Source organism: Dicentrarchus labrax, unplaced genomic scaffold, assembly GCF_905237075.1.
Source record: "Dicentrarchus labrax unplaced genomic scaffold, dlabrax2021, whole genome shotgun sequence".
In the NCBI taxonomy this organism is placed as follows: Eukaryota; Metazoa; Chordata; class Actinopteri; family Moronidae; genus Dicentrarchus; species Dicentrarchus labrax.
In genome coordinates this window covers 25,222,370-25,240,096 of record NW_026136705.1, presented here as the reverse complement: position 1 = coordinate 25,240,096, position 17,727 = coordinate 25,222,370, and the positions used below count along the sequence as shown (strand labels likewise).

General features: G+C 38.2%; 1 protein-coding gene and 1 long non-coding RNA gene across 2 annotated transcripts in view; one reads left to right on the top strand and one right to left on the bottom strand.

The window, feature by feature from the left end:
- grk6 (G protein-coupled receptor kinase 6) overlaps positions 1 to 17,727 on the top strand; it is a 56,063-nt gene that overhangs the window by 27,413 nt on the left and 10,923 nt on the right. Inside the window, exons 4-11 of the mRNA XM_051400267.1 lie at positions 2,915 to 2,992; positions 3,806 to 3,906; positions 6,779 to 6,871; positions 12,925 to 12,988; positions 13,955 to 14,095; positions 15,902 to 16,092; positions 16,187 to 16,224; positions 17,631 to 17,720. Coding sequence (XP_051256227.1) covers positions 2,915 to 2,992; positions 3,806 to 3,906; positions 6,779 to 6,871; positions 12,925 to 12,988; positions 13,955 to 14,095; positions 15,902 to 16,092; positions 16,187 to 16,224; positions 17,631 to 17,720 — 796 coding nt within the window. The remainder of the gene's footprint in view (positions 1 to 2,914; positions 2,993 to 3,805; positions 3,907 to 6,778; positions 6,872 to 12,924; positions 12,989 to 13,954; positions 14,096 to 15,901; positions 16,093 to 16,186; positions 16,225 to 17,630; positions 17,721 to 17,727) is intronic.
- LOC127363588 (uncharacterized) lies at positions 10,473 to 17,694 on the bottom strand. The gene is made up of 4 exons (XR_007884909.1): positions 17,583 to 17,694; positions 12,575 to 12,707; positions 12,341 to 12,426; positions 10,473 to 10,760 (listed from the first exon to the last, which is right to left on the bottom strand). It is a non-coding gene; the product is annotated as an uncharacterized LOC127363588 (long non-coding RNA).

Genomic DNA, 17,727 nt, shown 5'->3' with positions numbered 1-17,727 from the left:
AAACAACTGTGTTTTATTTTACATGCAGCTGGTGGAAGTAAATTGGTGAGGTGGTTCTCATGTAGGTCCTTCGATGCAGGAAGTTTAGTTGAAATGCCTCCCACACTTGAAGTTTGGAGTGAGGAGGAGGAGGATGAGGAGGAGGAGGAAGTGGAGTTTAATATCTGTTTAATGAAAGGAACAGGAACTCATGACTTCTGGGTGCAAAGGAGAGAAAAGTGCGTCAGTGTGTCGCCCTCTTGTACCTCCCATGTTGTATCCACGACACACACACACACACACACACACACACACACACACACACACACACACACACACACACACACACACACACTTTTCTGTTGACCTCATCTGTCACAGCTCTGCTCACTTGAGGAATGTTTCAGTCACACGCTTTTTTTATTCCCCTTGGAGTGTGTGTGTGTGTGTGTGTGTGTGTGTGTGTGTGTGTGTGTGTGTGTCTCATTGATGCTATTTAGCTTTTTTTGGTTGCACAGTTTTGATAAATGATAAACCGTTTCACTCCTTCGCTCTTACAGAAACACTCACACACACACAAAGTGAAATGTTGCTTTGAAGCCTCTTCCGCCTGCTTTTACTGCTACAAAATAACACACACACACACACACACACACACACACACACACACACAACACCTACACACACACCTCAACACACAGACTGGTCAAAACATCTTGTTACTCACCAGTCTTGTGCCTTCTTGTCTCCTTTCTGTTTTAGCAAAAAAAACATGCACGTCATGCTCTCTCTTTCTCCTCACCTTCCCATCTCTCTTCAGCTGCTACTATCTCATAAAGAAGAAGGCAGTCCTCATTCTTGAACCCCTTTTTCTTGTAAAAGTGAAACATGAAATACTACAGTTTAAGCATAATGTAAATCCCTCATTTGTGTAGCTTGTCTATCAGTCTCATACTCACAAACTATCCTGTCAGGCTCTTGAAACGGTCCTTATCATGACATCCAGTGACAGAAGTTTCGATAATTAAACTAGGTTTCCTAAGTGACATTTCTAGTGTGAGTCTCGAGTTCTGATTGAAGTTCACATACTAATATAACAAGTATTTCTTGTTTGTTTTTGTATAATCATGAGGAGAGAAGTGCCTGAGAAAGTGTTGCACTTGAGTTTATTCCGTTCTGTTTGCCCTCTCTGACGAGTGAAGCTATGTTTGTCGGTCAATCAGTGGATCAGTAATTGTTTGCTGTCAGATGTGATGGGCGGAGGTGGAAAGGTTGATGAAGACCTCGTCCATCCCTTCGTCTGTCTGTGTGAAGGCAGCAAGGCTCCAGTCTGACTGACCAGCTCAGCCAATCTGCTTTACAGCTTTCAGCCGTCCAGCGGATACAACTCACACACGAAGCAATTATGTTCTCTTTTACCCCACAACCGCTTCCCGTCTCTTCTCTGAGAACTCTGCGAGAGAACGAGATGGAGAGGGAAAATGAGATTTGAACCGTCTCTGCTGTCACTTAGCATTAGTTTACAGGCTCTCGCTGTGAGAGAGGAGAGGAAGCACTTTGGAGTTTTCCAGTCAGGCTCAGTTTACTGCAAGTCATTCAGAGGGATGGTTGATGTGAGGGGGAGTAGATGCAATCATCTCATGTACTGCAGGGTGTGGAACAGACCTCCCCAAACTCGTCAATTTCATCTTAAATTGGGTTTCCTGAAGTCGAGACTTTGAGAGGTCTTTATTGAACACACAGGGAGCTGGTAGAACGGCTGAGCAATTACTCAATATGATTCTTTATTGACCTTCAGTACAGTCATTATAGCATCATGATGATATGATCAGATTGTGTCATTGTACAAAATGCCAAATAGTCTAAACGAATGACTCAAAGCCAATTAAGTCATTGAAGTTTTTTTTTTATAACTGATGCATACTCCGTTATAATCATGGATATTTTTGATTTTTGATGCATACATTTGTATAAATCGACGTTGGATTAAGATTCAGATTAATATTGTGATGCTGATTTTAACCATAATGCTCAGCTCTAGACAGTAGACCCAGCAGGAACAGAACAATGGCTGTGCTTGGCTTTAACCACCGAGGTAGATTCATTGTGTATGTGAGGGAGTGGATGGTCACCAAGGTCAACCATCAGCTCCTCATCAGATGAAGATCTGAATGGCTTGTTGGAGCCCATACTTCCTGGAGCAATAGAAAAAGGGAAGAGAGGGTGTTTTTTGTATGCATGTGTAAAACATGTGATGTTTAAATACAGATGTTAAAAATCTTGTTTTGTGAAACTACTTCCTTAATGATTTCTAAAGGGTCTGATTCAAACACTATGTCAGTTGGTGTAATAATGTTACCACTGTATTACCACCACTGTACCATTTCTGACAGTAGATGCCCCTGAATGTTACACACTGAACCTTTAATATTAACCTGTTAATCTGCTTTACATTTATGTTCAGTCTTGATCAACACACTTTACCATGTCGAGACCCAAACTGCAAACAAATAAAACATTGTGAAATTATTGAATAAATCCAGACAAAATATACAACCAGGAAATTGTGAAGTATTTAAAACTCAGCACATTTTCATGAAATGTTACTTAATCCTGCTTCTTTTCACAACCACTTTTAACAGTAAAAAGTATATTTTAGCTTTATTTCAATATGGTCTTTGCCCAAAGTCTGTTTTCATCTCATAACGCTGTCTTTCCCAATAACTCTTTAATGATTTAATAATATGTGGCCTGTGCCATGATATGGCATATGGATGGTTTTTGTTTGTAGATGTCATTTGGACCCCAGTAAACTGTATCCAAAGGTGACTATGAAGCTGCCAAATTTGGGTAACTGAGGGACGATTAAGACAGAGCTCCTATTGCAGCTGATGGTCACCTCCTGCTCATTTTGTCTTAATATGTTTTTCTGCAGGCGGAGTACGAGGTGACTCCAGATGAGAAGAGGAAGGAGTGCGGTCAAGAACTCATCGACAGATACTTAAACCCAAAGGTAGCTGCTGCTGTCATGCATCTCTGTCACTATGTTTCCCTGCAGAGAAAGCTACTTTCACAGTTGAAAGGGCTACCAAAAGTTATTCTCATATCCTGATAACAATACAAGTTATTCTTTTCACGATGTAAATGCAAACTTAATGATTTTATAATTCAAGTTTGGATTTTTCTCAAGGCATACTCATGTAAAAAGAAAATGTATAAAATAAAATGGAGTAAAGAATTTATAGAAATACAGCACAGTAGTGCTGTATTTTCATTTATAAAATTCTAGCAAAAGTAAAGAAAACAACATATTCTTTATTCCAGTAATGGAGTAAAAAATAAATATAAAGGAAATAAATAAATAAAACTCAAAAATCCAAAACAGAATGACTCAGTTGAATTTCTGACAAGAGACCACTTTAAAGAGTTTTCATGAATGCACCCCAAAGGAGAGAAAACAGTCCTGACTCATTACCACCTGGCAAGAATATTTAAAGTCAGAAAACTAATCCACTAATCTGATGCACAATGCACAGCAGTTCACATTATTATTAAGTAAATGTAGCAAATTCAGACAAATTGCTACTTCATGTCTGCAGTCCTGGGCAGGTTGAAGTTTTCCTAATTATTCTGTCTCTGTGTGCTTTGCCTGTGTCTGTCTGTAACTGTGAACATACTGTACAAGTCTGAACATGCAGAAGCCTACTGAGTGTTCATCATCTTCCGGCACCTTCTTATACCCAGTTCATCCAGCTTTCCTCTGTGAGTTTACTGTCAGAGTTGAGTCATCCTGTTTACCTGGACTCAATGTTTTTTTGCGGTACAGTCGGAGGACCACGTGCCTGAGGTGGAGGAGGCAATGATGGCTCAGTGTGCCGAAAGGCTGCAGCAGGACGCCTGCAAAGAGCTCTTCAAGGACTGTACCAAGTAAGATCACAGGGGTCCCACGTGTGCTTCTTTATTCTGGTCCACTATTTTTGTCCAGTGCCTGTCAGAAACGCTATAGGACACATTGTTTGGTCAGAATTGTCCATGTAGTTTGTAGTGTTATTAATAAACCCTTTTACATTAATTTATCTTTGACAAAAAACTTTAGTCTAAAAATGTTAGAAATCAGCCTTTAAAAACCGAACAAATGTGTGTAATCATAGAATGAACCTCACAATTTCCAGAAATAAGATATTACCCACCAGGATTACACACCTGCAGTGTAGAGAAACAACAGACTATAATGTAAAAATATAACATTTTCAGAAAAATAAATTAAGCTGTTAAATTAATTTCTAAAATGTGAAGTGTTGTTATTTTCTTTTAAATACCACAAAACCTGGTTTATTTGTAATGTCAGTGTGAAGTTGAATTAATTGAGCTACAGGTTTAAAAGTGAACAAAATCTTACTTCAGACTGTGAATACAGTCAGAAAGTTAGCTGAAAATGAACTGATATCATGAACGCTTAATAAAATCACATGTATTACTGCAGGTTACCCTGACAATGCACTGATATATTTGGGAAATGACATGAGATGAGACGTAGGCAAAGCAAGGGCTACTGAATTTAACCATAACAGATTGAATTGCTGAAACATAGCAGATTTTATCCATTTTCCCATGAAATACAAAATCAGTGATCAATGTTAGCTCTTATCCCAAAATATCCAAACCCTCATCTCTCTCTGTGAGGTTTTCTGTTCTCCTGTGGTGATGCTACAATCATTCATTGAAAAGCACACACACAAACAAATGCCTTGCAGAGGGCTGACAGGCTGCTTTAGGAGCTGATTTGTGTGGACTAGACAAGTATCCCAGCATGCATTTTTCCATCAACTACAAGCAACTTGTGCCCTTTGCTTTACAAAATCCAGTTTTTTGTCTCATATTGTTTCAGATAGCACACGATAAAGTTCCCTACAGAGCAGCTTTAGGCTTGTGACATTAACTTTTGTTGCACTGGATTTGTTCTTTAGTGTTTCCCAAAGGAGGAAGTTAATGTTATAGCGGTTGAGAGTGCGCTGCAGTTTCTGACCATGGAGGTTGTTTGTCGCCCTGGGAAAAAATACCTCTGACACAGAACAAAATCTACTTCAGAAAAAGAAGAAATTGACTCACGGTGCTGTCGAGATTAAGAAGAATACAGAATAAGACAGAATGGAAAGAAAAACATTCCAATTAAATTTCATGTTGTTTGTGATGAGGAAGAGTTCATTGTTCATTCCATAAACACACACTCACACATTGAGTAACATCCTCTAACGGCTCTGTTCATGCTTGTTGCGTAGGCGTGAGGCAGCACAGAGGCCAGTTTGTTTTTCAAGCCACATCAAGTACAAGACATGAGTAATCTACTACACTGCAGTACACAGTATTATTTTATTCCATGTTTTTTATTCCAAGGACAACACACATTAACTGACATTTCTGTAAATTTTCAACTGCAGTCCTTTGGATAGATGTTTTAAAACCAATGCCTAAAATCTACAGACAAAAAACATTAGTACAGTAATACATCAACAATATCCAATATTCAGTACATGTACTGTAGCCATGCAAGCAAGCAACATGAAGCAGGAAAACACAGCCATGCAGTACTGATGACACACGCTGACATGCAGAGCAGCAATAAGCAATAGGCTATAAATAAAATACAACAATCATAATGGAGATCTCAATAAAAATGTTATAATATGCAGTTAAAAGTAACATATTTGATATCAAACACTAAACATAAGTCACTCTGAACTGAGGCAGTTTGCTCCTCTTTATCTGGTGAGAAGGTAAAAGATAAGTGCATAAGTCTGGTAATAATCTGCAAAATGAGTTTAATTTATCAATATTGCAACCAAGTGTATATATATATGTCTGTATGTAGAAATACGACACGTCATCTTCACACTGTTCCTGTCAGAACTGTTTTCTAATAATATAGATTATCTTAAATCTTATATTTCTATAATTTGAATATTCCTTCTCACTTCTGCTTTATTTGTCAGTGTTTCATTCAGACATTAACCTCGATCAAGACTGTTTCATATGTCAGCAGGTCCTAAAAGCAGCATATTGCCTGAGTTAAGCTTCTTTTTCAGAAGATTAAATCTGAAATCAATCCATATGTTTGCTTTCATTTGAAATTGGAGTGGTTATGTTTATTTTCCTTCCTCTGAACACATCATAGTTAGAAACACCTGGCCATAACATAGTAGAAACGTAATTATACAAGAAACGATTGATTTCATAAATTGATTCATATTCAGAGCAGATAAGAATGTCTATAAAACCTTAATTAAAGCTAATTAACAAAAGTTTAAAGTCTAAATGCAAAAGAAGTGAACTTAGAGTTACAATGTAACTTTTGAATGAAGAAAAAACTAATGTGTCTTCTTACTAAGCCACTAGGGCTGCAATCAAAGGTTTTTGTTTCCTTTTACCCCAAATTGATGCATAAAGATTGACCAATATAGATAAATTTTCCCAGAGCCCAAGGTGGCGTCTTCAAATGACCAACAGTACTAAATTTATTTAGTTTAAGATGATATGAAACAGAAAAGCAGCAAATCCTCCCAGGAGAGGCCTCCCAGGAATATGTGGTTTTTGCTTGATAGATAGATTTTAAGTTATTAATCAGTTATCACAATTGTTGTTAATCTTCTGTGAAGCGACTTATCAATTAATTGAAAGTGACTAACTCGAGAGAATCTTGGGTTAATTGAAGGGAAAATAAATATCATTATGCAGCCGTTGTCACTTTTGTCAACAAAAAGAGAAAATGACCAAGAGATGCTGTTTGTTGTTTTTTTCCCAGATTGATCCACGACTACCTGAGCGTGGCGCCCTTCGCAGACTACCTCGACAGCATGTACTACAACAGGTTCCTCCAGTGGAAGTGGTTGGAGAGGTAAAGTTCGATATGAGTGAAATTAACGTCCTCGCCTCGTCCGTGTTTCTTCCTTTCTGCTTATTCTTCCTTTTGCTGCCGTTTGTCTCTTTTATGTGCATCAGCATAATGTCTTTACAGACACACACACACACACACACACACACACACACACACACACACACACACACACACACACCACTTAAAAGCTCTCTCAGGCTTATTTAGAGGCTACATTGGCCTTAAACTCCACCACAGCACCAGTAACAACATGCTCAGAGAGTTGCCTCATTCCTTCTTCCTCTCCACAGTGTCCTCAGCTCCTCGGGGTTACAGGGGAAAGAACAACGCAATCCACAAACTTCACAGTGATATCACCATAACATATTTCAAGACAGGAGCTTGAAGTTGCTCAACTGCAAAGTTTCAGCGACGTGACTTTAGGAACACGCTGTTAGCCTAAAAGGTTAGATACAAGTGTTTCTGCTGTGTTACAGATAATACCAGCGAAGGTTCTGTTTAGAGAGATACAGGAGTGCAGCAGGCAATTCTGGCATTTGATCAGGTCTCATGATCACAGTAAAGAGCATTCATTATTGTAGAAACTTTTCCTTAAATTATGTACATTTTTATTTTGCTTTACCTTGAAAGTCTCATTGAGATTAAAACTTTCAGGCCAAGAGTGACAGCAGTAACAATCAGGTTACAGACAATCAACATAAAACAGAACTCAGAATATGTCACAAAATCAGTATTATTTGAAGCTTAAAAACTACTCAAAAAGATCTGTTTCTCTTGCAGGGAGTTAGAGTTCATTTTGCTATTTTAAATGCAGCAGCAGAAGTGTAATGGTCAGAGGGAACAGCAAACATAAAAGCTCTTTTCCCTGGTTTAGTGCAGACTTTCCTGTCTGAAATGAAAATGAAAATGAGTCCTGGGAACAAAGAGCAAAGCTGTTCACACATTTATTTTGAATACATTTACATAGATGCAGTGTTTGTGCCATAAATGGCATCAAAGACCACAGGCAAGCCATTCAGTCTGGTGATTACTATTTCAGATGATATTTAAGATCGTCTCCACTGCAAACCGTGTGCTCACAGCGGCCGTTGCTCTCTATGAATGCATGAACTTAACCACAGAGCGACTGCTCATCAGTGAGTCAGTAATGAGACGATGCAAAATGATGTTATGTTGAGTGATCTGGATGCAACTCCAGCTCTCAAACGTATGTAGCTAACTGTCACTCTACATCACAAACAGGGCGGTGCCATATGACTAACCTCTAACCCTAAGTACGGTTTTCTAGTTCGTGTCAGACTTTTCATACCCAAAGCACATCCATGTGACAGCAATAGCCCCACCTTAGCTCTTGGTTTTGTCTTGGCTGGTTGGAGTCTGTCTCCTATTCTCCGTTCTGTGTCACGTTCACTCTTCACACGTTTGTTCGAGTTGGGTTGCCATATGCAGATTTCCTGCCTGCATCTGCGCTGAACGGAAGGAGCAAATTGTCGTCTAAATGACAAAACTGACGAAATAATCCGTAGAGCAGAATATCAAACGACAGATGTTTTTCTAACCTGACACAATGTACTGTATATTATGTATCATCACACAGCCATAATAACAAAGTAAATGAAACAATGACTTAAGGGATTAAATATAAGTCAATAATTGATGTTATTAGTGATGAAACCCCAAACTGATCTATAAATCAAACACTGCACAGTAGATATCTGCAGCAGGATTCCTGTTAACCCCTTGTGTAAAGCATAACTCTGGTTTAAAGGATCACATTAAGTTAAATTGCCACTGAAAAAGATGTGATGTGATGTCCCGTTTCTAATTCAGATAATTAATAAGTATGTTGTCCCACAGTTGGACTGCCAGTCAGTAGCCAAGAAGTTAAATGCAATTAGATTACTAGCAAACAGACACACAAATAAACATATGCTAAAAAAGTAGTTTCCTGGGAAAGGGAGCCGATTCTGATGAGAATTCCCAGGATAAACAGGGATCTCAGTTCCTGGTATTCAACTGTAGTCGCTCTGCTGTCTGACGTTATTCAGCACAGAATTGCTTAAGTGTTAATTTGCTGGTGGAGAAATAAATCCATCATGAGAATAATGGTTGTTTTGAGTTTGATCAGGTTTGTTTACAGAAAGAGAAAGTTGATTTGGGCCTGGGTCCCATCAGGGACCTCTGATGGTTCCCAGACTCCACTTTGAAAACCTCAGCGGTGTTGTAAACATATGGTTTATCCTGCAGTGGACTGAGGGTATAGGTTTGATGGTTAAACTGGTGTTCTTCAAGATCAGCTGAAACAACCCGCTTGAGATACTGATCCATTTAGTTTAGTATAGATCAGGCCTGAATCTACACGGTGATGACGGAGAAATACAAGATGGAGTGATGGAAGAAGAGAGGAAGATATAGAGAAGGAGTGGAAAAAGACAGAAAATAAACAAAACAAAAGGACGAGAGATGGTGGAGACAGATGGTGTGTCTGTGTGCCTACCAGGAACCTTTTACAGTGTTGGCTTCTTTCCTCATTATTTATAGCAGATTGAGGTCTGTTTCTCCAGCCCCACAAGCTTCTTATCAGATAAAAACCCTGTATGTCCGGCATGTCAGTTTTCCAGTAACTGTATAAGGTTGATGACCTTGAATTTTTCAGTTCATCCAGTGGGGTTTAGAAAAGTTTTGGACGAATCACAGGGTCACTGAATTCCCTCCTCGCAGGAAAATTTCTGATCTTCAGCTGCAGGGAAAACATGAAAACCAACACCATAATTGGAATATTTTCTTGCAGCAGCAACGTCAGACTACGAGATGTTGAAAGAGTAGCACGGGAAGCTGCTTATGCTATCACAATTAAAATAAATAAACCAAAAAAACAAATTAAAGAAAATAAAATTTCCCTTTTTTTTGCAGTGGCTATAGCTATGCTCACAGATGATTCTCCAGCTGTCCTTCAGGGTGTCTCCAGTTGCTAGGACAGTCCAAAACTTCTCTTGTCTCCTAGCAACAGCAGGATCCACACCTTACAAGCACCTGTATTTTGTCATTACCTAAAGATAATAATTGTGCAAAAAGAATGAGAAACAAACAACAGAAAATATAGCTGCGCCTCTCTTTTTTTACCCACAGCACCACTGATAGATCTTTGATCAATGGTTGTTGTAATCTCACCTCTTCTTTTCTTATGCTTGCGAACGACTAGTGCAACAGAGATGATATACTGTGGTTACCAAAAGTGTATTAAATCTTCTGAAAATAACAACACCTACAGTAAAAAAAAACTTTGTCCAGTCCTGCCCTCGGTCTCAGTCCAACTGGTCGTTTACAGAGTAACAGTAGATTCTAGTTAATGGGTGTGTGTCTTTTGTCTCACACCACAACTGTAAATTGTTCATGACTAAAACCTGTATTTTTCAGAATACCAGGTTATTATTTTGAATACAGTTATGCGTAAGTGTAGTTGCATTTTGGGTTATTAAATATTGTGCAGTGACTAAGGAGACAAAACAAAGCATAAGAGTTGGATTTCAATGACTGAACTTATGTCCTTTCTTCATATGTGAAGACATAAGTTTATTTAAGTCTCAAGTGATGTGAGCAGAGAATGAAGACACATGTGATACGGAGATAGGGCAAACACTTGAGGACTTTACTGAAAGCTTCTTGCGGATAGGAACAAAAAACACTCAACTGATGGTAAGCCAAAACACAAATACTCCGGCTCTACATAGTCTCTGCACTCTAGCATTGACTGACCATCTGAATGGACTTATATACCCACAGACTAATGGGCTGATTGAACAGGGCTGGGTAATGGCTGATGAAAGGAAAGCAGAAGTGCGGCCAGAATTAAGGACCTCTGGAGGTCAGAACTCGGGAAACACAGGACCTGAAAGACAACAACACGGGTTACAGCAATGCTAGGAGCTATTGGAAGGAGTAGCAAGGCTTAAAGGACATTTGTCACTTTGTTCCATCCTGTACAACTTCATTGTTTTGCTGATTTAATCTCAATCAGTTTCATTGAGTGCGTCCTACAGGGATAAACAAGGCGCTGTTATGTGATCTCAGTCATCTGCATGAATGGTTTAAACTCTGTTTAAAATCAACCTTGCTATCCTAAATACAGTTTAAGACAAATTATACACATAACTTCTGATGTAAATGTCCTACTTACTCCTGATACTTGGCACTCTCTCCTGTTGGTATCTGTGCTCTGTAATGCCATCAATGCACTGCAGATAAAATCTAATCTAAGAAAATGTCTCAGTGACTCAAGGCCTTTTTGTTTAAATTTGTCAAGTGAACAGCACTTTAGTGTTACTGACCAACATGTGTCCATGGCACTGTTTATTGAAATATATCATGCACTGAAAGATGGCATTGAATACTTGATCAGATAGTCTTTATTACTTTATTTAGATGTTAACTGATTTAAATTGCATTTTTTGCCAACTTATTTAACTCAGGAAAGGCTTTATAAGGCTTCATAAGCAGTAGTACCAAAATGTCTTATAAAACTTATTACTGGTACTTATTTTAGGACTGGTATAACTCCATGGACGTTAACTGAAAACCTGCAGCCCACAACCACTCACATTACATTTCAAAGTTCAAACTAAATGTGGCTCTCCCTCTCCCATCAATATTTTAATAACTGTGTTTAGTTGAACTCTTCCATAGAGAGAGAAGTAGCGATAAACCATAATAACAAAACAGGTCTAACTAATAACATCAATGATAGCATGTAGATAGTAACAGTAATAGAACAGGTATACGTAATTACTTTGTATTTACTTGTTTTATTATTTACTTCATAGCATGTTTATTGTGTATTTAAATTTTTAGCTAATATTCATTGTTGATTATTATTGTTATCAGTTTTATGTTTGCATTGTTTTACATTTGACACAAAATATAAATGAGGACACCTCCTCAATGGTCTTTGAGGTAAAATGAAGGTGTATTACATTGATGGAAACAAGAGTGCAGCTGGTAAGATCTTGGCATTGTGCGTTACCACGAGCGGATAAATATTAAATATGAAACAAAAATGAAATGGAGTGGAATAGTAGGACACCTGTGGCTAATAACACATAGCTTTAAAGGTAGCATTTATGTAATTTGATTTGATTAGATTTGACTGCATTGTCAGATTTCTCTGTACACTGTGTCGCATACACACTAAAACAAACACTAAAAAATATATATCACATCAGCCATTATAACTTTATACTAACATGAAAATGTCAGCATGTATGAAGGTTAAGTTTTGAATGTTAACTTAGTAGCACTTGAACCCAAACATAGCATTTCCATTCGTCACCCATTTAACAATTTTGTTTTCTGTTTTGTAATCAGCATTAAAGCCTCTAAAGTTGCTATGAACCTTTAGTCTCCTGTTGTTCATTAACAGTAATTTAGAATCGAGCATTGCCGAGAGGGTTACAGAGACAATGTTGTTTTTACCAATGACATGTCCAGAGCCAAACTAGTTCCTGTTCACCGTCACTCTTCCATTCATCAGAACAGGAAGGCAGCAGGTCAATATGGGGCTAAATGCAGGGATACACAAACCAATATCAGTTAATGAAAAACATAATGTAAAAAACAAGCAGGAGAGGTGCCATCACAGGGCTTATTAAGCAGTTAATGACTCATCCTGTTTTAATGAGTTCAGGCTCCTGGGTCCATTTAATTTACCTGCTTGAATGACCGAACTGTCCAGCGGGAGATGACATGAGAGCGTTGGTACCAGCAGGGACCAGTTCATTGGTGCTGGTGTTCATTATCAGCTCTGTTTGCAGTCCTCATGAATCCATCCACTGCTGACTGACTGTGGATGCAAAAACTGTTTTTAAGATCTCTGCACTGTGGAAACACTGAGAGTTTTCAGTCATATAAAGTTGTTGAGTTTTAGTGGCTGCAGGTGCATTTAAAAAAATTTAAGTTTCAGTAATGCTCCAAGAATCTGTGATCCAGTAACTTGTATTTAATTGGACTTTTACATGTGTTGCAGTGTTATAAAAAGAGCTTTTCTTTGTGTCCAACAGGCAACCCGTGACGAAAAATACATTTCGACAGTACAGAGTTTTAGGGAAAGGAGGCTTTGGAGAGGTGAGTTCATTCTGTTTTTGTTTGTTTGTTTTTTGCGTCAACACAACGTACAACAGAACAACTAACAAACACAGAGAAAATGATCTAATTGAGTAAAAATAAATAGTAAAATAAAATTGAATGGAAAAAACAGAGAGGCTTTAACTAGGAGACTGTGATCATTGCTCTTAAAAGCAAAACCCTTTACAGATAACTGGAATTATCATCTGGTGTGATCTCAGGTAGGATAATGAGGTAAAATTTATACTCAAACATCAACTTATTTTCTTATTGAACACTTTGTTTTGGCAGTCTCAATATATATAGATAGCCCACTACCTTTTGTTACTGGCAGTATACAGTTTCTCTAGTTCAGATGGCATTTGACGCACTTTCTCAATTTTAAGAAGTTAGTCCCGGATAGACAAATTCAATTATTTATGTATGTCAACAGGATTTATATATAAAAGCAGAACAAGTAAACGTTTCATCCTCAGTTAACGATGCAGGCTTCCCCTGAGTTTATAGCACCACTCACTGGACGGGAAATAAGAGACAGGCAGAACAGGTAGAGAGAAGTTATTTTATTTTATTAATAAAGATTGACCAGGTGAGGAGATAAAACAAGGCGTATATGATTGCTCCCTTCATATTTATGTGTGCTGCTACAATTTACACCTGGATGCAGCTTAATTTGAGCATATCTGATCACACAACAGTGCATAAATGAAGCAGATGTTTCCTTTAATCGCAGCCCTCCGTGTGTTAACCCTCTTTTTTTATGTCCTGAGCTGCTGTCTTCTGTTAACCTATAATTAGATCATTTACAATCACAGTTTTGTTTGGGGTCCTGGTGCTCTTAGAAATGTGAAGTCACAAGATATAATAAATATGAAGATATGAATGAGATATGAAATAGTCTCTGTTTTATTAAGTGACTGAGTGTATTATATCTTTTTACCCCCGCCTCCTCCTCCTACCCTGCAGGTGTGTGCGTGTCAGGTACGAGCCACAGGGAAAATGTACGCCTGTAAGAAACTTGAGAAGAAGAGGATAAAGAAGAGGAAAGGAGAGTCCATGGCACTTAATGAGAAACAGATCCTGGAGAAAGTCAACAGCAGATTTGTGGTAAGAATCTCATGTTGTCTCCAATCTAAGAGTAAAACCTTTAAAAGTTCTCACAAATAAGCTCTCAAACCCTTTACTTTGCTCCTCTTTAGTCAAACAAAACCAAATTGTTGCAGACTGTTTTCAGGGGTGGACCAATCCACATTTGGTACTAGTGAGTATTTCTGGCAGCAGAACTGTGTATGTACGAACTAGTTAGTAGAAAATTATAGAATATAACGAGATCTTTTCATATTAACACTTTAGAAGGTGCTCTTGGTTTCTGTTCAACAAACAGCTTTTCTAACTTCCAAAAATAGACATTTGTAGAGCACTTTGCATATTTCCCCGTCAGTTTGCTCTCTGTGTGCATCAATCGGACGTGATGTCTGCAACATTAACAACTGCAGTAATTAAAAGACAACATGGAGGTTTGTTTTGTGTCTGGTTTGTTTTGAATCTCTTCCAAATGACCTTAGTTCAGCATAGTGGATTTGAACTCGTCCAAGCTCCCAGAACTGAGGAGTCCCTCAGGATTCAAAGTGACTTGCGTGTCAAAATGCTGTCAGACAACTTTATTTAACAGCAATTCATTTAGAAATTTTGGCAGCAGGTTGTGTGTTTAGTTGTGTGGACGTGCAGGCATCAGCGTAGCTTCGTGAATATCTCACGTTAAAGGAAAGATTCACCTCAAAATGCTGTCATGCTTTCATTATTTTCTTGTTTTCTTCCACCACATTTCAGATGGCAATATTGTACTTTTGTCATTGTTAAACAGACTCTAGCATAAAAAAATATGCTGTTCCTATATTCCAATATTTTATATTCACAATGGATCAATAGCTACTTTAAAGTAAAGGTGTTGCTCAAACTGAGAAGCCCATTGTGTTTTTAGCTTGTTGGTTCGGTCTTCCAGCCGATCAGTGTTGTTGTAGCTGACTCTCAGCAGACAGACACAGTTAGAGACTATAGCTGGTGAACATTTAGCAGCTTATATAGCCAGATATTTTTCTCAGGAGTTGGTGGAAAAAGAGCTAAAAGAGTTGAATATTGCTAAATGCTCACCATAACAAGTTCATAAGGTGATAATATATGAGTATTGTCTTTACAGCTTATTCCACTGCCCCCAATTGGCCAAAAACACAAGTGATGAAGGTTTAATGATCTTAAATTGTGATGAAAGATTGATCTTGATCTATGATTATTATTATAATTGTTATTATTATATTCATTTTGTTGTTTCTACTGTTGACTCTCTCCTGTGTCCACTCTAAACACTTGCAGAAGTGCGAGGCTACAACAAGTAAACAAATATAAATAAAGTTTAAATTAAACCAAAATTAGATTTTGGACTGCACTACATTTATCTGAAAGCTTGAGTTCCAACTATGGATTATTTTCATGATACATTTTTCTGATGATTGTTTTTAAAATTAATAGATTAATCGATCTCTATTTCCCAGAATCCAAGGTGACGTCTTGAGACAGCTTGTTTTATCCAACCAACCAAATCCCAAATATATTCCATTTACAATAAAGCTGGAAATAGAGAATGTTTGATATTTTGGCTTGATTTATTAAAACAATTATTTTTTCCTGTTGATCAACTAATCAATTAAACTACTAATCATTTCAGCTCTATTACTGAAGCTCTATGGCTGCAGCTAGAAGTTGATTTTTCTTTAATTATGATGCATCACTGTATTTTAAACCTCTCAGCAACTGATAGGTAGCAGTTAGACCTGATCAGAGCTGAAGCAGCTGAAACGTTACCACGCAGCTTCCTCACTAACGCATCATGAACACATGACCCTCCTCTGTCTCCAGGTGAGTTTAGCGTACGCCTACGAGACGAAGGACGCTCTGTGCCTTGTGTTGACCCTCATGAACGGAGGAGACCTGAAGTTTCACATCTATCACATGGGCGATGCGGGCTTTGACGAGAAAAGAGCCATCTTCTACTCTGCAGAGATCTGCTGCGGGCTGGAGGATCTGCACCGAGAACGCATCGTCTACAGGTCAGCACGTTTGACCCTCACAGACATTTTTCTCAGTGTCCTTACTCGCTCCTCGTGTTTCACTGGCTCTCCTCTTTGTTCTCTTGTCACACAGGGACCTAAAACCAGAGAACATCCTGCTGGACGACCACGGTGAGTAACAGCGTTAAAGGAAAAATTCTCAACTTTTCTATGAAAGTCTGATCACCATTAAAGCTCTTGTCTCTAAGTCACAGATCAATGAGTTAAAGAAGACCAATGAGAACTACTGTTACCTGGCAGATTTGAGTGTTTTAAAAAGTTTAGACACTTATGTAATTACGGTACTAAGTGCTTAGTGTTCATTATCTGTTATCCATTGTAAATAAACTACCATAAATCCACTTGGAAATCATAAAAAAATGCAGAACTTTGGCTGAGAATCATCATGTTTTTAAGTTTTCTTCAGTGTCAAAGTAATGCAGTTATAGTTCTTTGCACATCAGTGGGTGCATTGCAAATAGGAACAGGAACCCACAACCAAACCCACAAACGGCACCAAAACATAACCTCTTTGATGGCAGTAACTATGAGACTGTTCTGGCAGTAAAGGAGTCAACTGTTTGTATTATAGCAGTTTGAGGTATAACTTCCCACTGTAAATCACCAGAGGGCGCTCTGACTCTGGTAGACGGCCTGATCTAAAACCAAAAGCTTTCAGAGAAAAGATTTAAAGTCTCTGCTGATGTGTTTCATTCCATATGACAATTAGATGTAATTTTAAAAATATATATTGCAAACCCTGAAAGATGCAAGAAAGCAATGACTATTTTGAGCTGGTGTGAAAAAATTAAATGAAGACAAACATCTATGCTCAAAACCAGCCAATAAAGCCACAAATATCCAGTTGTTTAGTAAAGACTGCACTAGTTTGTGGGAAATAACGGCAGAATCAAGATGAATCTAACACCAGCAGAACTGTGGTAAATATATATTTAACATTCAGGAAGTTGAGAGAAATGACTGCGAGTAATAAGCATAAAGATACAGAATTTCCTCAGATAATGTGGCCGAATTTTAAAAGCACATCTGCTCATATGTATGTTTGCTGGCACGTTATGCATCAAAGGAAACAAACAGCTCACTATCTCTTCGATGGAAGTGGTCTCAACACATGATGTTCTGATGCAGACGTTTTCATAAATCACAAGATACAGCACAAATTATCTGACGCCTTGCACAGAGCAGCATGAACAATCTCACAGTTCTGTTCCTTTGTATGACTTTCAGTTAGATGTGGAGAAACCCAGTGATTGGTTTTGCTTTTGTACGTTACTCCTTGAAAGACAAATAATACAACTACGAGAAAAGCACTACTGCAAAGAGGATTTTTTCAGTTTTTACTGAAGAGATTTAGAAAATATCTTCTCACATGAAACAAATGACTGTCAATTGCAGCCTCAATCTGCTGAAAATAAAACTGGTGCTGAAAAGAACCAGAATTGATCAGATAAGATGAAAATACTCCTCACCTTTTCTTCTATCTTACAGACCTTCATGTGTTTGTGTTGTGTCTTTAGGCCACATCAGGATATCAGACCTGGGTTTAGCAGTCCATGTACCAGAGGGACAGACCATCAAGGGACGGGTGGGAACTGTGGGATACATGGGTAAGTA